The sequence below is a fragment of the Macaca mulatta genome, chromosome 6 (assembly GCF_049350105.2).
Source record: "Macaca mulatta isolate MMU2019108-1 chromosome 6, T2T-MMU8v2.0, whole genome shotgun sequence".
NCBI lineage: Eukaryota > Metazoa > Chordata > Mammalia > Primates > Cercopithecidae > Macaca > Macaca mulatta.
In genome coordinates this window covers 116,871,949-116,895,436 of record NC_133411.1, presented here as the reverse complement: position 1 = coordinate 116,895,436, position 23,488 = coordinate 116,871,949, and the positions used below count along the sequence as shown (strand labels likewise).

At 35.7% G+C, this 23,488-nt stretch overlaps 1 protein-coding gene across 2 annotated transcripts in view; it reads left to right on the top strand.

Annotated features, from left to right (window-relative positions):
* FBXL17 (F-box and leucine rich repeat protein 17) overlaps positions 1-23,488 on the top strand; it is a 545,014-nt gene that overhangs the window by 350,692 nt on the left and 170,834 nt on the right. Inside the window, exon 7 of one of the 2 annotated variants that reach the window (XM_078005091.1) lies at positions 6,460-6,595. The exons of the other annotated variant lie outside the window; for it this stretch is intronic. Within the exon in view, the coding sequence (XP_077861217.1) occupies positions 6,460-6,511 (52 nt within the window). The 3' untranslated portion in view covers positions 6,512-6,595. Of the gene's footprint in view, positions 1-6,459; positions 6,596-23,488 lie in introns of those variants that run through there. 2 annotated transcript variants of the gene reach the window in all.

Genomic DNA, 23,488 nt, shown 5'->3' with positions numbered 1-23,488 from the left:
ACAGGTGTGAGCCGCCGCGCTTGGCCTGAAGCGTTTTTGTTTGTTTGTTTGTTTTCTAAAAATTCTGTCATTTAAAAATCTGTCACCAGCATTTAAAAGTCATCTTGGAGGACACTCATCTGGTAATAATACAGTAGCATATTATAAATAATAACGTTATTTTATTATTTAAAAAACAAGAGGAACAATGTTGAATTAAAGAATTCATATCATTCTTTGTTATTTTATTGAAGATGAAAAATCTTTAAAAACCCTTGGAATGCAAATGGTATTATTACATGCTTGGCATTTGAGAGTTTTCAGTGTCTTTAAAACTCTATGACAGACTTCCACTTTGAGGAAGATAGAATAGGCATACTTTTTCCTATTACCTCCACTAAGTACAACTAAAATCCCAGACAATATGTATCAAATGAACATAAGAAGATTCTAAATGGTGAAGAGAAGAGTCTGACTGACTAGGGAACTTGGGACCTGATGAACAACATGGTGGTGAGCTCCCTGGATTTTCTTTTTGTTTCATATATCCCAAACTTGGAGGTGAATAAGCTGGCAATCTAGAGACAGCAATGGGCACAGAAAGAAATGCTCCAACAAAAGCCTGCTTTCTGTAGCCAAAGGACCAGGAAAGGTCCATTTAGATAATAACCACCCTATAAGAGAAAAATATTTTAGATAATAGCCACTCTATTCCAGGCAAGCACCATGGTGGCCCTACTCTTACCCATTCAGCAAAGGCTGAGTAGGAAGACTAGACTTTTACCCTTGCAAAGCTGCAATGGGAAACCTCAGTTAACCCCACTGTGGGTTTTTTTTTTTTTTTTGAGACCGAATATCACTCTGTCTCCCAGGCTGGAGTGCAGTGGCGTGATCTCGGCTTGTTGCAAGCTCTGCCTCCCAGGTTCACGCCATTCTCCTGCCTCAGCCTCCCAAGTAGCTTGGACTACAGGCACCCGCCACTATGCCTGGCTAATTTTTTGTATTTTTAGTAGAGACGGGGTTTCACCGTGTTAGCCAGGATGGTCTCGATCTTCTGACCTCGTGATCCACCTGTCTCGGCCTCCCGAAGTGCTGGGATTACAGGCGTGAACCATCGTGCCTGGCCACCCCACTGTGGTTTTAGCAGAGAAGGCCAAGCAGGGAGCTGGAGCTTCCACATCTGCCAGCTAGCAACTATCTGCCATACATACCCCACATGCAGAGGTGTCAGTGGAAACTCTGTAGAGGAGTCAGGCTCTATAAGGAGCCTGACTTCCACCACTGCCCAGCAGTAATGAGGTGACCCTCCTTTTCTTCCTGGAGTCTTACTGGAGGAGGCCTAATGCTAAAAAAAAGTAACTGTCAACTCAGAATTTTATACCCAATGAGAATACCCCCCAGGGATGCAGAAGAGATAAATACATTCTTTTAAAAAATTATTATTTTACTTTAAGTTCCAGGATGCACGTGCAGAATGTGCGGGTTTGTTACACAGGTACGCGTGTGCCATGATGGTTTTCTGCAACTCTTGTCCCATCCTCCATAAGTTCCCTCAACTCTCCCCTAACCCCGCAACAGATCCTAGTGTGTGTTGTTCTTCTCCCTGTGTCCATGTGTTCTCATTGTTCAACACCCACTTATGAATGAGAACATGTGGTATATGGTTTTATGTTCCTGTGTTAGTTTGCTGAGGATGATGGCTTCCAGCTTCCCTGCAAAGGGCATGATCTCATTCATTTTTATGGCTGCATAGTATTCCATGGTGTATATGTACCACATTTTCTTTATTAAGTCTATCATTGATGGGCATTTGGTTGGTTCCGTGACTTTGCCATTGTAAATAGTGCTGTAGTAAACATACATGTGCATGTGTCTTTATAGTAGAATGATGTATATTCCTTTGGGTATATACCCAAAATGGGATTGCTGGGTCAAATGGTATTTCTGGTTCTAGATCCTTAAGGAATCGCCATTCTGTCTTCCACAGTGGTTGAACTAATTTACACTCCCACCAACAGTGTAAAAGTGTTCCTATTTCTGTACAGCCTCGCCACTATCTATTGTTTCTTGACTTTCATAGTTGCCATTCTGACTGGCATGAGATGGTATCTCATTGTGGTTTTGATTTACATGTCTCTAATGATCAGTGATGTTGAGCTTTTTTTCATATGTTTGTTGGTCATGTAAATGTCTTCTTTTGAGACATATGTCTATTCATAACCTTTTCCCACTTTTTGATAGGGTTGTTTCGGTTTTTTTTCTTGTAAATTTCATTAAGTTTCTCGTGGATTCTGGATATTATATCTTTGTCAGATGGGTGGATCACAAAAATTTTCTCTCATTCTTTAGGTTGCCTGTTCACTCTGATGATAATTTATTTTGCTGTGCAGACACTATTTAGTTTAATTAGATCCCATTTGTCAATTTTGGCTTTTGTTGCAATTGCTTTTGGCATTTTGTCCTGAAGTCTTTGCCACTGCCTATGTCCTGAATGGTATTGCCTAGGTTTTCTTCTAGAGTTTTTATGGTTTTGGGTTTTACATTTAAGTCTTTAATCCATCTTGAGTTAATTTATGTGTAACGTGTAAGGAAGGGGTCCAGTCTCAAAAAAAAAGAATATTGAATATTGGCCCCCAATGTCTTCTGGCTTGTAGGGTTTCTCCTGAGAGGTCTGCTGTTAGTCTGATGGGCTTCCCTTTGTAGGTTACCTGGGCTTTCTCACTGGCTGCCCTTAACATTTTTTCCTTCTTTTTGACCTTGGAGAATCTGATGATTTTATATCTCGGGGTTGATCTTTTCTTGGAGTATCTTAGTGATGTTTCCTGAATTTGTTGGCCTGCCTTGCTAGGTTGGGGAGCTTCTCCTGGATAATGTCCTGAAGTGTGTTTTCCGGCTTGTTTTCAGTCTCCTCTTCTCCTTCAGGTACTCCAGTCAATCCTAGGTTCCATCTTTTTTACATAGTCCCATATTTCTCAGAGGCTCTGTTTGGTCCTTCTCATTCTTTTTTCTCTAATCTTGTCTGCATGCCTTACTTCAGCAAAGTGGTCTTCAAACACTTATATTCTTTCTTCCTCTTGGTTGATTCAGCTATTGATACTTGTGTCTGCTTCATGAAGTTCTCGTGCTGTGTTTTTCAGCTCCATCAGGTCATTTATGTTTCTCTTTAAACTGGGTATTCTAGTTAGCAACTCCTCTAACCTTCTATCAAGGTTCTTAGCTTCTTTGCACTGGGTTAGAACATGCTCCTTTAGCTCAGTGGAGTTTTTTATTACCCATCTTCTGAAGCCTACTTCTGTCAATTTTTCCATCTCATCCTCCGTCCAGTTCTGCGCCCTTACTGGAGAGGCATTGCAATCATTTGGAGGAGAAGAGGCACTCTGGCCTCTTGGTTTTTCAGTGTTTTTTTGATGATTTTCATCTTGATGAGTTTGTCTAGTTTCAATCTTTGAGACTGCTGACCCTTGGATGGGGTTTGTGTGGGAACTTTTTGTTGTTGTTGCTTTCTGTTCGTTTTTCTTTCAATGGTCAGGTCCCTCTCCTATAGGGCAGCTTCAGTTTGTTGGGGGTTCACTTCAAGCCCTCTTCATCTGGTTTGCTCCCACGCCTGGAGATGTCACTCAAGGAGGCTGGAGAACAGCAAAGATGGCTGCCTGCTCCTTGTTCTGGGAACTCTGACCTTGAGGGGTACCAACCTGATGCCAGTAGGATCGCTTTTTTCTAGGGTGTCTGACAACACCTGTTGGAGGGCCTCACCCATTTGGGTGGCATGGGGAACCGGATCTGTTTAATGAAGCACTTTGACTGTTCCTTGGTGGAGGGGTGTGCTTCGCTGTGGGGAACCCCATTTGTCTGGGCTGCTTGGATTCCTCAGAACTATGAGAAGGAAAGGTTAAGTCTGCTGGTCTACAGAGACAGCGGCCACTCCTCCCACTAGGGGCTCAGGCCCAGGGAGATACAGGTTCTGTCCCTGAGCGTCTGGCTGGAGTTGTTGGAGTTCGTGCAGGGAGACCATACCCAGTGAGGAAGGATGTGTTAGAATGAGGGCTGAAGAAGCATTCTGGCCACAGTATGCCACAGCCGGTGTGTTGGGCTGTGGGGGACACCTCTTACGACCAAGTTGTCCAGCCTCCCTGGCTCTAGCAAGGGAAAAGCACTGCCTAGAGCTACAGAGATGGATGCCACCCTTCCCCTACCCAGGGAGCTTAGCATGTTAAGCAGTTATGAGTCCTAGTGCTGGCTACTGACCCTCCTCCAAGGAGCTCAAAGGGCTTAGACAGCAGGCAGCTGCAGCTGTGGTGCTGGTCAACCCTCCCCCTGGGGACCTGGCAGGCTTAAGCAGATTCTAGTTGAGAGGCTGTTGAGAATCTGTGTCGCTCGGGGTTGGGACCCTAGACCCCCGTGGTGTGGGTTCACGAGTGGGACCTTCTGATCTGTAGGTTGCACAGTTCCATGGGGAAAGCACAGTTTCCCTAGCTGGGTAGCACACTCACTCAACACCTCTTTTGGATGAGGGATGGCTCCCCTGCCCCGTGTGACTCTCAGGTGTGCCACCACACCACTGTTCTTCCTTCCCCTCCATGGATCATGCCAACTGGCTAGTTAGTTCTGTTGAAAGAACCTGATACCTTGGTTGCCAATGCAGGATTCATACACTAATTACGGTTCTTTCCCATGGGAGCCTCCGATCGCCCCTGCTTGTAGTCGGCCACCTTGGCCCCACCCAATCCAACACATTTCTCAAATGAAGGACAAGTAAGAGAATCATTTGTCACCAGGAGACGTCCCCTAAAAGAATGGCAAAAGGAAATTTTCTAAACAGAAAGGAAATAATAAAGGAAGGGACTTTGCAATGTCAAAAAGAACATGGTAAGCAAACATGTGGGTAAATACATATTTTCCTCTTGAGTTCTCCAAATTGTATTTGATGGTTGAAGCAAAAATTATTATGCTGCCTCATGTAGTTCTAAATATATGCAGAGGAAGTATATGATTACAAATGTGGGGAGTGAAGGGATGCAAAAAGAAGTAAGGTTTATATACTTCACTCAAACCAATAAAATGATACCACCAGTAAACTGTGATAAATTATATACATATACATATACATATATATGTGTGTATATATATAATGTATACCTAGAGAAACCATTTAAAAAGTTATATAAAGAGATACTCTTAAAAACAAGATACAATTCTAAAAAATGTTCCTCTAACCCCAGGAAGGTAGGAAAGAGAAAACAGATAAATGCAAAACAGAGAGAACAAATAGAAAACAAAAATAATAAAACTGCAAACATAAGCCTTACATATCAATAATTATATTAAGTATAAAGCTCTAACTATTCCAATTAAAAGATACAGATTTACAGAGTTGATTTTAAAACATGACCTAAGTATATGCTGTGTTTAATAAACTCACTTGAACTATAACAGTATAATCAGGTTGGAAGTTAAAGGATAGGTAAAGATATATCATGCAAACATAGAAAGGCAGGAATGGCTACATTAATATCAGATAAACTATATTTTAGAAAATTTCAAGAGATAGATAAGGACATTATATAATGATAAAAGGATTAATCCACCTATTAGACATAGCCATCCTAAATGTTTGTACAGCAAACAGAGCAGGAAAGTATGTGAAGCAAAAACTGGTAAAATTGAAAGGAGAAACATAAATCCACAGTTGTAGTTGGAGACGTCAATACTCCTCTCTCAACAAGTGGTAGAACAATTAGAAAATATCAGCAAGGATACAAGTGATCTCAATAACACTATCAACCAACAGGATTTAATTGATTTTTATAGAACACTCCATCCAAGAACAATATTTCACATTCTTTTCAAGTAACCATGTCGCATATGCCAAAACACACTATATTCCGAACCATAAAACAAACTTCAAAATTTAGAGGAATTAAAATCATATGGATTGTATTGTCTGACGACAGTGGAATCAAACTGGAAATCAAAAACAGAAAGATATCAGAAAATTCTCCAAACACTTGGAAACAAAAAAGACTTCTAAATAATTCATAGGTGAAAGAGGAAGTCACAAGAGAAATAATTTGAAAAAATATATTGAATTAAATTGAGATGAAAATACAATTGTCTAAATTTGGTATTAGAAAACTGCTAAAATAGTGCTAAGAGGAAATTTATATTGCTAAATGCACATATTAGAAAAGAGGGACATTTTTAAATAAAAAATCTAAGCTTCTATATCAAGACGCTAGAAAAAGAAGAACAATGTAAAGCCAACACCAGCAGAAGGAAATAAGTTATTATTATTGTTATTTTTTTTTTTTTGAGACAAGGTCTTGCTCTATTGCCCAGGCTGGAGTGCAGTGGCGCAATCTCAGCTCACTGAAATCTCTGCCTCCTGGGTTCAAGTGATTCTCCTGACCCAGCCTCCCAAGTAGCTGGGATTACAGGTGTGCACTACCATGCCCGGCTAATTTTTATGTATTTTTTTCGTAGAGACAGGGTTTCACCATGCTGGTCAGCTGGTCTCGAACTCCTGACCTCATGATCCACCCGCCTCGGCCTCCTGCAGTGCTGGGATTATAGGTGTGAGCCACCACACCTGGCTGGAAAGAAATTATAAAGATAAGATCAGAAATCAATGGAATTGAAAGCAGTAAACAGTAAAGTCAATGAAGCCAAGAGCTGGTTTCTTGAAAAGAGCAATAAAATTGACAGACCTCTAGCAATACTGACAAAGAAAGAGATAAGATACGAATTGCCAATGTCAGGAATGAAACGAGATATTGCTACAGACCTTGCACACATGGAAAGATAATAAAGAAATACAACAAACAATTCTACACACATGTATTTGACAATTTAGATGAAGGAGACCATTTCCTTGAAAACCACAAGCTACCACAACTTATCCAATATAAAACAGCTAAGTTGAGCAGCACTATACTTATTAAGGAAATTGCATCGATAATTTTAAAAAATCCCCCCAAATAAATCTCCAGGTCCACATGGTTTCACTGGAGTATTCTCCCAAACATTTTAAGATGAATTAATGCCAAGTCTGGACAATATTCTCCAGAAATTAGAACAGAAGGAAACATTTCCCAATTCATTTTGTAAAGCTAATATTACCCTGATGAGCAAAATCAGAAAAAAAATACACTTCAAAGAAGTAAAACTGTAGAACAGTGTTTCCCATGAATCCTTTACAAATATGAGCAAATAGAATTCAGGACCATATAAAACGAATCATGCACTATGGTCAACTGGAATTTATTCCAGGGATTCAAGGCTGGTTTGGTATTCAAAAATCAAAAGATCATATGTCATATCAGTTGTCAAAAAAGCATTTGACAAAATTTAACATCCATTAATAATAAAAATTACTTGCAGAAAGACAGAAATAGACAGGAACTTTCTCAACTTGATGAAGAGTATCTGCAAAAAAATCCTGCCACTGACATTATACTTAATAATGATAGATTGAATGTTTTTTCATTAAGACCAGGAACAAGGTAAGGATGTCTGCTCTCACCACTCTTAATACAGTATTGGAAGTTCTAGCCAGTGCAATTGGCCAGATAAGGTAATAAAGGAATAATTAAAACTGCCCCTATTTGCACATGACCTGATTGTTTATGTGAAATATCCTAAGGAATGTATAAGAACATTTCTAGAACTAGTAAGCAAGACTTTAGAATAAAAGATAAACATACAAAAATCTATTGTATTTCTGTATACTAGCAATAACATGTGGACACCAAAATTAAGAACATAATACAATTTATGTTCAATTTAAAAGATAAAGAAGTACTTAAGTATAAACCGATGAAAACATATATAGGGATTGTATGCCAGAAATTATACAGTCCTTGAAAATCAAAGATCTAAACAAATGGGAAGATATACTTTGTTGATGGATTGGAAGCCACATAGGAGACATGTAATTTCTCCCCAAATTGATGCATGGGTTTAATGCAATTTCTATCAAAATCTCAGACAGATTTTTTTGTAGATATAGACAAGACTATTCTAAGACTTACATGGAAAGTCAAAAGAACTAAACAATTTTTAAAAATAATAAAGTTGGAGGAATAAGTTTACTCAATTTCAAGAGTTTTTATATAGCTACAGCAATGAAGACTGTGGCATTTGTGGAGCACTAGACATACAGATTAATGGAACAGAACAGGAAACTCAGAATGAACTCACATAAATATGCTTATGTGATTTTGCAAAAGATACAAATGCAATTCAATGGAGAAAAGATGGCCTTTTCAATAAATGGTGCTGGAAAAATTGGACATCATAGGCAAAAAAAGTGAACTTCAACCTGTCACATACCTTATATAAAAATGAACTCACAAAGGATCACAGACTTAAATGTAAAACATGAAACTATAAAACTTGTAGAAAGAAACCTAGGGGGGAAAAAACCTTCAGGGTCTAGGGCTAGGCATGTAATTCCTAGACTTGACACCAGAAACATAATCCATAAAAGGAAAATTGACAGGCTGGATTTCATAAAAATTAAAAACTTTTGCTATGTGAAAGACCCTTTTAATAGGATGGAAAAGACAAGCTACAAAATGGGAGAAAATATTTGCAAACCATGTATCTGACAAATGACAAACATATCTCATATAGAAAGTACTTTGAAATTTTATAATAAAAACAAGCCAGTTAGAAAATGAGTAAATGACATAAATAGACATTTCACTGATGATATACAGATGAACAGAAATTAAGTACTTGAAAAGATGTTCACTATCTTTAGCCATTAGGGAAATGTAAATTAAAACCACAATTCAGATTTTTACTACAATCAGAATGGTAAAAAAAGATTGTCACAAAACCAGATGCTGTTGAGGATGTGAAGAAACTGGATCACTCATATATTGTTAAAGTGATAAAGAGTGTAGTCACTGGAAAATAGGCAATTTCTTTAAAAACTAAACATGCAACTACCACATGACCCAACAATTGCACTCCTGGTCATTTATCTTGGGGAAATGAAGACAAAAGTCTATACACAAATATTTATAGAAGCTTTATTCAGAATAGCCAAAACCTGGAAATAACTCAGTCCTTTAATAAGTGAATGGGTTAACAGAATGTGGTATGTGCGTATCATGGAATACTACTCAATAAAAAGGAACAGACTGTTGATACATGCAGCAACCTTGATGAATCTCCAGAGAATTACACTGAGTAAAAAAATCAGTCTCCCCAAATTATATACTGTATGATTCTATTTCTGTGGCATTCTTGAAATGACAAAATTGTAGGAATGGAGAACGATTAGAGGTCACCAGGGGTTAAATAAAGTGTAGGGGTGGGAGGGAAATGGGTGGGACATAGAAGGACACCATGAAGAATCCTTGCAGTGATGGAAATGTTCTGTGTGTAACCGTATCAATATCAATATCCTGCTTGTGATATTCTACTATAATTTTGCAAGATGGCGGAAACTGGGAAGGGGCACATGGGCTCTCCGTGTCTTGCAACTGCATGTGAATCTACAGTTCTCACAAAATAAAAAGTTTTATAAAAAACTGAAGGCCAGGCACGGTGGCTCGCACCTGTAATCCCAGCACTTTGGGAGGCCAAGGGGGCAGATCACCTGAGCTCAGGAGTTTGAGACCAACCTGACCAACATGGAGAAACCCCCTCTCTACTAAAAGTACAAAATTAGCTGGGCATGGTGGCACATGCCTGTAATCCCAGCTACTTGGGAGGTTGAGGCAGGAGAGTCCTTGAACCCAGGAGGCAGAGGTTGCAGTGAACCGAGATTGCGCCATTGCACTCTAGCTTGGAAAACGAGCAAAACTCCGTCTCAAAAACAAACAAACAAACAAAACAAAACAAAACAAAACAAAAAAACCCTGAATTATAGAATGGATAAATGAATATGAGTATGATAGAAGAAGTATAGTAAAACGTAAGTGGTAGACTCTAGGTGGTAGGTATAACGGTGTTTACTATAAAATTCTTTCAACTTTTTTATATTTCTCGAAATTTTCGCAATAAAATGTTAGGAAGAAAATGGAATTTGAGAATTTGGGGTTATTTAAAGAAAAGAGGCAGAGTACAGTAGCTCCCAGCACTTTTGTGAGGCTCAGGTGGGAAGATCACTTGAGCTCAGGAGTTCGATATCACCCTGGCCAACATAGTGAGACCTCATCTCCACTAAAAATTTAAAAAATTAGCCAGATGTGGTGGCATGCACCTGTAGTCTGAGCTGCCTGGGAGGCTAAGGTGAGAGGATCACTTGAGCCTGGGAGTTTGAGGCTGCAGTGAGTTATGATTGCACCACTGCACTCCAGCCTGGGTGACAGAGTGAGACCTTGTCTCAAAAAAAAAAAAAAAAAAAAAAAGGCAATTTTCTTAGTGTCAAAGGTAAGCAATTCAAGGTTCTTAGCATGATTTTGGCTTGACAAATGCCTTGTGACATGAGAAATCCTTTCTACTTAACACCCAGTTGTGAAGGTTGATTAAACATGAGACTCCTTTGTTGGAAGGGGGAACATTCTCATGTTGTGAGATTTAATATAAAATACTAAAGAAAAAAAGCCCTTAACCATTTTACAAATATATATTTTCTGATTTAGAAGTATTTAATAATGATAGCTACCAATTAAAATAGTTGAACTAAGAATATGAAGCACTGTATGTATATTACATCATTTAATATTCCCAACAATCCCATGTAGTCATTATCTCCATTTTATTATTAAGATGATAGGATCACAGAGATTATATAACCTGGTCTGTGTTCGTATATTACAAGACAGAAACCACACTCGAACCAAGGTCTCTGATTCCAAATCCGGTGCAATAATGCTTCCCATTTATGATACATTATTATGATTTTTATACCTGTTTCATTGCCTGATCTAAACCAAATCACTCTTACAATGCCAAGGCTGCACTCCACTTTTATATTCCTACATATTTAATGTCTCTTAGTCAACTTCCACAGTAAAAACCTCATGTCCACAAAGCCTCAGAAATTATCTCTTTATTCCTGCATATCATTTGGCAATTAACTTACTGTTTTGAAAAGGACGAAGATAATAAATTCTTTGTAGATACAAAGAATACAAAATAATTGTGTGGAAAGGATTATATTATTCATGCTGCTTTTCACTTTCTTTTAAAATCCAGCAATATTTCTTGAAATCTTTGCATGTCAAGGAAAATATATATCTTATTACATGCCTGCATCTGGATACCATAATTTATTTAACCTATTCTATTTGTATGTGCAGAAATAGAATTTCTGGGTCACAGGACATAGTTATTAAAAGTATTCTTAGTTTTTTTAAACTCCTATATGACTAGAATCTGGTATGACCTTAGGTCATGTATGGTAGTCTAGAAGTATATACGTTAAGGAATAAGTAATGCTAGACCACACTCTAGAATGGTTTTGCTAATTTATGCTGTGTGTGTGTCTTTCCCCCCAGATCCTTCCCAAAGCAAGGCATGAAAGTTGGCAACTAAGTCCACAGTCTCTTTTTTACAAGTAAGCTATTTGTAGAAGGTAGAAACTCCAAATGATTAGAGGCTTGTGTTACTGACTATGTTTAGGGTGACTCCCAAACAGCAAAAATGCCCACAGCATTTTTGAAAAGGCACTTTCTGATTTCTAAATTCTTATTGGCAAGCCAAGGTCTTATTATTATACCCAAATATTTAGTTTTTATAATTTGAAAAGTTTGGTTTAGACAAACTATAATATGAACTTTTCTATTTTGTTTCCCGAGATATAAAGTAATGTGCTTCAACATTTTTACTATTTTTAAATAAATCGCCAAACAATATCATTTTAAAATGTATGATGATGAGGAATTCTGGCATGGAACTTTAGGCACTAATTATATATTAATTTTATTCTGATTTGCTTTGTTACATTTTCTAACATCTTTGAGATGGGGACTATATTAAATTAAACCTATAGCAAAATATATCTTATTAAGATTAATATTTTTCTACTTTAATGGTCAGGATTTGGGTAGCCTTCTGTGCATTTGCTGTTGTCCCCCAAGAATATGAATAAAACTCAGAATTATGCTAGAGCTGATATCCAATTATATATTATGAAGACTGATAATTTTAACAGGAAGTGATATTTAAATTCTGGTACTATCTATTATTGACTGTGAATATTTTACATAACTTTGCTTTGGGAAAAATCTTATTTTAGGCATTTATTTTTTACAGCAAAGTTCAAAGGCATCTTATTTTCTTACAACTAGCTAATATAAACACTATTTTTAGCTATTATCAATTCTTTTGTTAAGTAGGCAGAATATAAATAAATAACTTGTCACAGTTACAGTATTTACTAAGTTTAGTTGATATATTTTGTCTTTGATCAAATGCAAAACACAGCTTTTGGAAAAGCCTCTAGCTTCTAGGTTATATTTATTGAAGCTACAGTTGTATCACATAGTCTTTATTATTAAAACTGTAAAACATTATATCATTTCCTCAATTTATATTGCTTAATTTTATATTATTAATTAAATACTTAATTTACATAGTTGAAAATATTTTCAGCAGTATTTTAAAACAGAAGTAATCTTTGGACTCAACAAGGGATCCAAAAACTTTCATTAAAGAACAAAAACTTGTAACGCAGTAGAAGGCCCTCTTTTCTGCCCTGGTGGGAATTAGTATTTGTTCATTTAAAGAGGTAAAGCAAGAGGAAGATTGTAAAATAAAATATTTTAAACATTTGTGTCTTTAAAAATTATTTAAATGTCCATTTATTCACTAGTCTTCTACTTAGACCTGAGACATTTTATCTGCATCTAAGTGTACTGTTGGGAATTCCATGTTTTCTTTCTAATATAAACCACACCCTGAGTGCATCATCAGGGATTTCCAGTTTTCAGTATATCGTGGTGAGGTTATCACTAAGATACTTGTGAAGCAATTTATGTGTAGAAACCTTTTAAATTTTACCAACTTTCACATTCTCTAAATTTTTACAATTATCTCACACCTAATTCAAAAGCATATTTTTTGTGAATTGCCTTTATCACATATATGCATTCAATGTAGTTTTATAGAAATTATTATCTCTCTTTTATGTTCATATTTATTTATTCATTATAACATTGAATTAAATTGCTCAAGTAAAGTAACAAATATGATAGGCATATAAACAAATTTAAGGGCAAACAAATGTTAAATCCACAAGATAATGAATTTGTGAAATTTCACATTCATTGTGGAAAGTTTCAAACACATAAATATAGAATCATATAATGAAACTTTGTGTACCCATCACCCAAACACAGTTGCCAACATTTTGCCATTGATATTTCCTCTTCTGATCCCCTAAACATTGGGGTTTTTTTTTGAGTATTTTAACATAAATCTCAGAAAAATTATCATGTATAAATGCTTCAGTTATCTCTATCAGATGGGTTTTTTTTAAAAATGTACATATACAGTACTATTATTACAACTAACAAATGTAACAATAATTTCTTAATATTATGTAATATGGAACCTATGTTAAATTTTTCCTGTCTCAAAAAATGCCCTTTTCAGCTTATTTATTCAAATTAGGATCCAAGTTAGGTCAAGTGTTTCATTTGGTTGATACATCTCTTAGGTCTTTTTAAATAACTAACATCCCCTTCCCTTCTTTTGCATGTCATTTATGTGTTGAAGAACATGAATCATTTGTCCTGCAAAATTTATCTCATTCTGTATTTAGCTAATCATCTTCTTATGGTGCCATTCCATGTTTTGCTGCTTGCCTGCTTCCCTTACATTTCTTGTAAATTGATAGGTAAATTAGAGGCTTGCTTAAATTCAGGTTTTTTATTTTGGGGCAAGATACTGCATAGACAGTGTGGGGGTATGTATTGTTTTATGAAATCAGAAGGCACATAATGTCTAGAGACAAGGGAAAATTTAATTCAAGTAATAATAACTAAGACATGCACCAATGTATCCAAAGCACTATTCTAAATTCTTTGCATATAGCATTTATTTTAATTCTTACAAAAACCCTTTGAGGTAGATCGTATTGCCTCCACTGTAAAAATAAGGAACATGAGACACTAACTTGCTGAGGTCTCCAAGCCTGGATTTGGTCCTGGGAACTCAGACTGCTGAGTCTATGGCCAGAGCACCCTGTCATTCTGCCTGTTAAAGCTACTGCCACTTCTGAATTAAACCAAAAAGAGTTAGGTGTGTTCCAGGTACTTCAAGTAAACATGTTGTCTTAATTCTGTAAGTAAATAAATGTTAAAGAGTATATATGTTTAATAAAATATACTTTTAAACTATATTGTTTACCTCATCTACCTTCTTTGAAAATAATAGCTAGTAAAACCCATAGTGTCTTACTATGGTGTTTACTCTCACATTGACAAATTGTGATATTTTCCTTGTCTTCCAGTGGAAATTTTCATGGAAAGTAAATTTACCTCCCTTAGGTAAATGTTTCTTTTCCAGTATCAAGAAGTGTAAAGTGAGTTTCTTGAAATTAATGGCATTTTATAATTTTCAATACCCATAATATTGTCAAAATTTATTATAATTTTTATAATAATTATTTTAAAAAGCAACAATATTATTTTGTTCCTTTTTTGCTTACTATAAAATAAATATCATGGTGTCTTCTCGATCGTTTTGTTTTATCTGGCATAGGAGATATGTTTACTGAGAGAAATTCAGCAGAAGCTACTTTATATTTCATTACATATTCTTACCTTATTATTTATATTTTAAATCCTAGGGATCTACATATGCAACTTTTTCTCCTTTTAAGTCCCTTTGTTTTGTTACTACATGCTTTTTATCCCTTTTATTAGATAAATTTTGCCTAGGTATTTCTCTTCCTCACTATAAGTAAACCAGTCTTCATGCCTAAAAATAATGCACTACTTTGTTGAAACATTCTTAACAAAAGTGGTATTCTGAATAATAAAAATTATTCAAATGCTAAGTATATAACAGCATGACTTGCCTTATTACTATGCACCAATACTTCTCTCATTCATTCAACAAACCTGTTTTGAGTATCTCATCCAAGATAAGCATGAGCCCTGCTGCCAGTGGGTATGTGATGAATGGTAGCTGGACAGGTCAGGCCAGAACTGGAGGAAGTCGGGTCAGCATGATGACATACTTCATACAATGGTCACAACAGAACGAAGGGAAACTAGGGGTTAGGAGCAACGGTCGCTCTGAGAAAAGACAAGTGCTTCGGTCTGAATTATGGGTTTCAAATTCATGTGGAGACAATGTATATGGTATTCATAGGGGTTGCAAACTTAAATTTCTGTAAGGGCCAGATACAGAATGTAAATGAAGAAAGTACATCAAATGTAACATTAGGGAATGCTCAGGACCATGCCAACTGGAGAGTGCACATCTGATGTAAAGGTATCCATATTCAGATGTTTATTTAACACCCTGACTCAGCCACGCAAAATATGCCTGAGATGCTTCCTCGTGATTCTCATGGAATCTAAGTATATGAAAGGTTTATTGTTTTGAGAAACCATCTTTGTAGTAAATATGTCCAGTGGACCCACAGACATAGTTATAGTTATGAAGAATATATGAACCAGAAGTCAATATCCAGAGTTTCAAGTTACATTGAAAATAATAGATGGGGGCCAACATTTGAACAGCAACAAAAAAACTGGCACAGTCACCTCAATCTATAAAACAGGAAAGTAGACTGGTGCCAGTACGGTCAGCAGTCAGTTTCTACAAACTCATTCTTTCTCCTGGATTATTGTTAGACATACCAGGCACAGCCTTAGTGTATCAGCATGACAAGAGTGCATAAACAATCTGAAAAAAATTAGACTTTGGTTTTCCTTTCATTAATTTTACAATTTAGTATTTTCATTGTTATTTTTCACAAAACTACAGAGGGAAAAGGAGCCATATTTTTTTCCCAGGTCTTCATGGCCTCTCTACACCTTTATCTGGCTTGGATCAGGCAATAATATCTCAGATTTCAAGGGAAGAGTGCTTTAGGTGTTTGGCTGAACTCTAAACTTGAGGTGGCTGGGCATGAGCGTTGGAAGCAAGGCTCAATAGTAAATGTGGTGGTACTGCATTTGTGTGAATAAAAAGCTGGTTGGCCATGTAAAAATTCTTCCTCTCCTTGCCGGGTGCGGTGGCTCACACCTGTAATCCTAGCACTTTGGGAGGCGGGCAGATCACCTGAGGTCAAGAGTTCGAGACCAGCCTGACCAACATGGAGAAACTCTGTCTCTACTAAAAATGCAACAGTTAGCCGGGCGTGGTGGCGCATGCTTGTAATCCCAGCTACTCAGGAGGCTGAGGCAGGAGAATCGCTTGAACCCGGGAGGCAGAGGTTGCAGTGAGCCAGGATCGCGCCATTGCACTCCAGTATGGGCGACAAGAGTGAAACTCCGTCTCAAAAAAGAAAAAAACAAACAAAAAATTCTTCCTCTCCCACATAGTTCTGAATGTCTCTTTATAATTAATGTTTGGCATTTGTTATGCTAGCTATTATGAGAGATTTTTAAACTCAGATTTGGGTTCTGTATTAATTTTTGCAATAGGTATGCATTTATTCTCCTTTGCAATTATTTGTAGACATTGATTCTAATCATTGTTCTTAGAGGAAAGGCATAAACATAACTATTTATAAAGGTACATAACTATAAAGGTACATAACTACACACTGAGAGATCAATTACTTTAAATTTGAAAACAATTGAGTAATTTGGAGTCACTTTCCATGGCTTTCTGTATTAGATCATTAGTAGAAAAAAATTATATAATGTTTATTAGGGGAAGGGTTCCTATGAATGGTCTTTCATTGCTTAGAAATGCCAAACGTTGTAAAGAACAATGAAAGAAGATAATTACCCTTCATGTCAATAAATGAAAACCTTGAGGTTGATAGTAAGTTTACTTTAAAAAGAATTAGGTTGAGTGTTCTGAAAGTTATATGGCATAATTGAACAGTGTAACAGTGTAAAATGACTTTTAAAAGCTTTGATACAGTTTTTAACTTTGCAATTATTTCTCAGTGGTTTCCATTTTTAAAACGTTAATCTTATGAAAAATAATACAGTTTGTCTCTCTAGTAGTACAAAGCATCTTTATGTTCATTTAAAAACTTCTAAAGTTTTAGCATGTTTCAGTGAAGAATTTTATTTCATATTCAGTATACGTAGCTATGAAAATCAGTAAGTGCATGCTTCTTAAAATTGAGCAATTTACTTAAGTATTAATTATAAATAGTAAAAGAAAAGAAATTCCTTTTTTATTTTCAGTGATTTGAAGTAAACTGCTGGGAGGTACATGGTATCTAGCTTTACTATTTGCTGGCTAATGCCAGAGTCCTAATCCAGTTTCTGGCAACACAATTTTAAGAATTCTTTTGGTGATAGGATAAGCAGTGTACCTTTTAAGTTACAACATTATGAAAGGTCTTCCATCAAATATTCAGTTAGAGTAGAAACCTTAAATGAAAAGCCCGATGCCAACAGAGCATGAGAGTTTGGGGCTGATTTTAAAATTGGTTCCCAACTTCCAATTCAACTCATGAGAGATAAAGTGGAGAACTGCATGTAATATAATATCGAGGGCTATATGCAATGACTTAAGGTTTCTGTCCTGAAGTTATCTGGTCATTGTTGGATATGTAGGTTGCTTGGAATAAAGGTGGTGAAATATGTAGAATTAACCATGAAAATATCCCAAAGAACTAGCATGTGAAATGTTATCTGGGACCAGAAAGCTGTTGCATAGGGTTTATAAGTATTGCCTGTAAAATGCATAAATTATATGACATATGTGTGTTTTTATGTCTTGTACACTTTCTCAAAATTCTGGAAGTATATGAATTACTTTAAAAATATTACCCAATTTCTAGTTACTTTTTGTCATTGTGTATTTCCTTAATGAAAATATTTAAAAAGTAGAATTGTTATTGCAGTATCTTTAAATTTTTTAATGTTGAACTGGTCTTTATGAACTCACCAGAATGTCTAAAATTTGAAAGCCTGATAACATCTATGTTGTTAAGGGTGTGGAGCAACTAAAATTTTCATAAGTGTTGGTAGGAATGTAAAATGATATAACAACTTTGGAAGAAGATTTGGCAGTTTCTTATAAAACTAATTGCACACCTACTACGTGTGTACTACTAATACTCTGTGACTCTGCAATTTCACTTTTAGGTTTTTACTCACAAAAGAAAATGGATAAAACTAGGCTATTGTAAAATGAAACAAAGTAACAAAAACATCTACAACAGTAGTTGCATTTGTGAGTGGGAATGAGCCTTGGGTGTGAAGGCACTAGGTGGTGTTAGGAATACTCTAGATCTTGTTAGGTAGGGGTTCAAGGTAGACATATATATGCATTTGTCAAAACCCATTGCTTTTAAGATTTGTACCCAAATCACGAATTTGACAGTGAGTAAAATTTACTTAAAAAATAACCATTAACACACATTCATCTGTAGTTTATGATGTGTATGCTAAAGTGTTTAGGAGTGAAATGTATCAATGTCTGCACTTTGAAATGCATAAAAAATAAGATAAATTGATGGATGAATACAGGGATGAATAAAGAGATAGATGGGTACATCTGAGATAAAGCAGATGTAGCAAAATGTTAATAGAATCTAAGTGATGGATAATGGTTTTTTAACTGCACAATTCTGTCAACATTTTTGCTTGAAATTTTCCATAATATCAAAGGAAAATGGGTCTTTATTCTAAAAAAGTTTCAAGTTTCAAATACATACCTTTTGGAATTTATTCTAATTAGACTGAAGATATGGAAGCATTCTTTAAGTATAGGTTTTCTTTTTTTGTCTTTCTCACAACTTAAAATTTGTTCCATCCAATCACATCATCTTAATTGCCATTAGCATGTTACCTTTATAAATCAAATCCCTTGGTGTTATACATGTAATCCAGTGATTAATTTAATATCATTCTTAAACACTGTATTAGTTTCCTGTGATCGTAAAAAAAATTACCTCAACCTTGTGGTTTAAAAACAATGAAAACGTATTCTCTCACAATTGTGGAGGACAGAAGTCCAAAACTAGTTTCTCTGGGCCAATATCAGGGTGTCATCCTCTGTCTGGAGGTTTTATGGAAGAATCCATTCCTTGTCTTTCCAGCTTCTGATAGTTACAGGAATTCCTTGGCTTGTAGCCACATCACCCTCATCTCTGTTTCCATAGTAATATTGCCTTCTCTACTCTGTCAGTGTCAAATCTTCATTTGCCTCTCTCTTGTAAGTATACTAGTGATTGCATTTACAGCCCACCCAGGTAATCCAAGATAAAATCTCCCCATCTCAAAATCATTCCTGCAGACACTTTTTCCATGGAAGGTAACATTTATTGGCTCTGTGAATTAGGACCTGATGTCTTTGGGAGCCACTGTTCAGCCTACTACAGGTAGTTTTTAAGTGTTCTAGGTTCCATGCTAGGGCTTAAATAATGATAAATAACACTTAATTGCTTACTATATGCTAGGTGCTGCTCTATGTCCTTTGCATTTGTATTTTTACTAAATAAAAAAATGGATTGATTTAACATAAACTTACTGTTTCTTGCATATGTCAAATATTAAAGCCCCAGAGTGCTAGTTTTCTGAGAAATGAGGAAATTTTGTTCTAAATAACCCTGCCTTATTTATGTGGAGGATATTTAAAGTTGACAAGATTGTGAATTCCCTTTGGGAAAGGATTTATCTGTCTTTGTATCCAAATAATTAATGACAAAGTAGATGTTAGCAAATGTTTGTTAAATGACTAAAAGTGTCTTTGCAAATGTTATGAAATGTAACCTTCACAAAATCCTTGGAGGTAAATATTATAATTTCCATTTTATAGAAGAGACTTAGAGAAGTTGAATTTAGTTCCCAACTTCAGTACCATGTCCTAAACACACACACACAGAATTTTGGCAGTCAGCATTGCAGTTGCATTTCCATTATCTATAACCAATTGATTTTCTACCTGAAGTGTTAAAATTTAGTAAAATACAGGTGTAGTGAAATATCATATCTGTTTTACTACTGTATTATGTTACTAGCCATGTACAATAATACATTTTGATTTTTTAAACTTTTTTTTTGAGAGACCAATGTCTCATGGATTAAGTTTACAATGCTATTAAGAAGTGGGAGGAAATTTTCTCAATGGATACAAAATATTTTGAACTTTCTTAAAACTTCAGCCTTCCACCAGAAATGCCTCAAGCATATCTAGCCATTCTGTAGCTTCTTTTGAACATCTGATTTTTTAAAGTCCTATGATATTATGCATAAATTACCATGCTTCCCTCTTTCTTTGGTTCTTTGAACGCTTGAAATTTTATCCCACTTGTGGAGGCTTTCCAGGTCTGAATTATGTGAATGCCTTCAGGATGGGTATATCCCAGACTTTAATATTTTTCTACCTATTTTTTACCCTCCTTGCCTTTCTCAAATATTTCTTTTATAGTTTTATATGAATTTCTAATGGAATACAGCTAAATATAAGTAAACAGCTAAAATAAATTTGGGCTCCTTGGTAATTGTGCAATATATTAATGTATTATTTCTCTTCTTTTTCCCCATTACAATGTTCTCTCTACAAACTTAAATCACTAACTCAACTAATGCTTCCTTGAGTATGTATCCACATTCACTAACTTGCTTATACTGTTACCTTTTATAATTTGTCACCTTTTTCAGAGTGTGATGTGTCATTGAATTGCTCTTACTTTTCGCATTCCCCAAATGTTGCCAAATGGCCTAATAGTATTGTGAATCTAATGACCCTGTCTGTGCTTACCTTTCAATAAAACATCTCCAAAAAACGAATTTATGCTCTAACTTTATTTTTTTTGTATAAAATTCTATCATTACCAGGACAGAATTCATGATACCCTCACAGCCTATAGAAGCACAAAACTGGCCAACTGACTCCAGACACATCTACCTGCCATCTCTTTCAAACACCTGCCATTGCTCTCCTTCCTTATTCCACTAATGACTTTTGAAAATAATAAACTATTTCTCCCGAACTCTCAAATCTTTCTTTCGCAGAATGCCAGAATATTATTCCTTTATTTAGTTGAGTACTTAAAAGGAGTGCTTTTTGTGTAGAGCAGAAATTTTAATACTGTTACACTGTTTTGCTAAATGGTTTGTTGATTATGCAGACAGAGCAGTAACTGTATTAATTAATGGTAGATCATTTCAAAATATGCCAGAGAGATGCACTGTTCATTTTGGTTTATCCTTTAAAATAATGTAAATCTGAGTACTAGATTGGGAATGTTGGTTGTCTCTGCTGGCTATCAGACATGATGTTCCCACAGAGGTATCCACTGTCTGAAACAAACAGTGAAATGTGCCTTCTCCTTTCTCTGCGTTTACATACTGTCTTGCTTTTGCAACTTTCTGCAAGGAGAAAATGGGTAACTTCCTCCCTGTGGTCTCTATGAGTCTTACACACTGGTTTCATTAGCTTTCCACCACTCTCCCTATGAACAAAGACATGTGTTTCTCTTCAGAGGGAATAGACTGGTGACTAGTCCATGCAAAGCAACCTGGATTTTTGTGATTATGGTATTTCAGAGGTTAGGCTGCTAAATTATTTTTTTTAGTGTATACACAACAACTGTGCATTTGCTGATTTAGTGACAATATGGATAAGGAAAAAATATATTTGTTAAGAGTTCTCTTCATAAATGTATATACATACATGTACATATATACTACATAGTCCTTTGATTATAACTTATTTATAACCAAGTCTTTGCATTATTAGATAAAGAGATTAGAAAGAAACCTCTAGAAGTATATTTATTTTACAGACGAATGGACTTCTTAATGTTAGGAACCACTGAAATGGCCTGATAGCTGGAGAAGCTAAGTAAGATTCAATAGCCTCTTCTGGAATCTTGAAATCTAATCCTATAGCATTTACTTGAACATTAAAAAGGAAATGTGGAAGACTTTGTTTCTCTGTCCTTCAGGTTAAAAAAAAAAACTGAAATCAACTATCATCCTTTTTTTTTGGATTATAAAAATAAACTACATATTTTTTGTAGAGAATTATTGGTTGATGCCCTTTATTGTCACATTCTTTTTTAAATATAGTCCACATATTTCTATAAATAAAAACAATTATTTTTTAAGTAAAAAGTTATCTCTCTGCGTAAACACAGTGCACCAAAACAACTTAACATGACCTGCTGCCTCTTTCTTATAAATGTTCCAGCAAAGATGATTTGCCTCTGAAGTGAACATTAATGTGCAAATTATATGGGAAAAATGAGAGTAAAGCAATGGCAGTCCCAGAGCTTTGGAAGCAGGTTTTATAAATTCAGTGATGATCCTTGAGACTCAAAGGATTCAGAGTACAATCTGGCTAAGCATCAATAATGTCAAATTTATGTAGGTCCCTGCCTTCCTCAAGCTTATGTGATTCTTCTCCTATCTTATTTCTGAATGAGTATGTGGGTTAGTTGTTCCCACTGCCTATACTTTTCCTGCTCCCTAATCTACAACTCTTCCTCATTCCTTCCCTTTTAGAAAATAACAAGAAAGCATGACTATCCTGTTCTGCCATCCCAATTGCAGGATTAATTAGTTTTATATAATCTCTACATAAAATCTCCTGTAAAATTTTTTTGTTAGTTTTTGATCAGACCAGAAGTTGCCAGGCTTAAAAATTAATGACAATGTGCAGGCTTCCTGGTTACAAATGTTTAAAGCGTACGGGAAACATTTGGAATGAAGATGTTGACCTGCTTTCCTCTGTATTTGATTATAGCTATCTAATTATAAGCTTTCAAAGGCATCAAATTAGGTACCCTCTTCATTGCATTTAAGAGAACTAAACTTTTTTTTCATATTACTAAAACCATTTTTGAACAAAATTTTGAGTGATACATTGGGATGCTTAGAATCATTCTTAGCTCAAGTGAAAAACCATTCTTTTAACTTTTATAAATTATCTTTACCTCCTATGTTTTATAGTCTTCTGAGAATTTGGCTTATCCAAAAAGAGATTCTATGCCTTCCCAAATGAGAAGGAAACCTTTTGTCAGCATCTTGTCTGAGCTGCCTCCTTGGCTACACAGGTCATGGGAGGTCTATGTTGAACATCAGTCTTTGGCTGTATCACAAAAGTAGTATTGAAGCACAGGCCAACTCCCAGAGCACAGGGGTTAAAGAGGCAATTAGTCACTACAAAGCAGAGTTGTGACTGTCTTCTGGTGAGGAAGTGCTTAACTCTTTCATGAATGGTGCCTGAAATCTCATCTTCTGAGTGCTTTTATATTCCACCAAAATAATTTAGTCTTAGCCATTTTAAATTAAAAGTGAGCTTAAAATACATGGTCTGTTGAATGGAAACTTTCATATCAATACTTATAGCAGTTAAGATAAAGGGAACAGGCTGGGCAGAGAGATGATAATCAATTATATGTTTAATATTTCACCTAAATTTCACAGTATCCTTTTTAGCTATTTGGAGGCCTGTC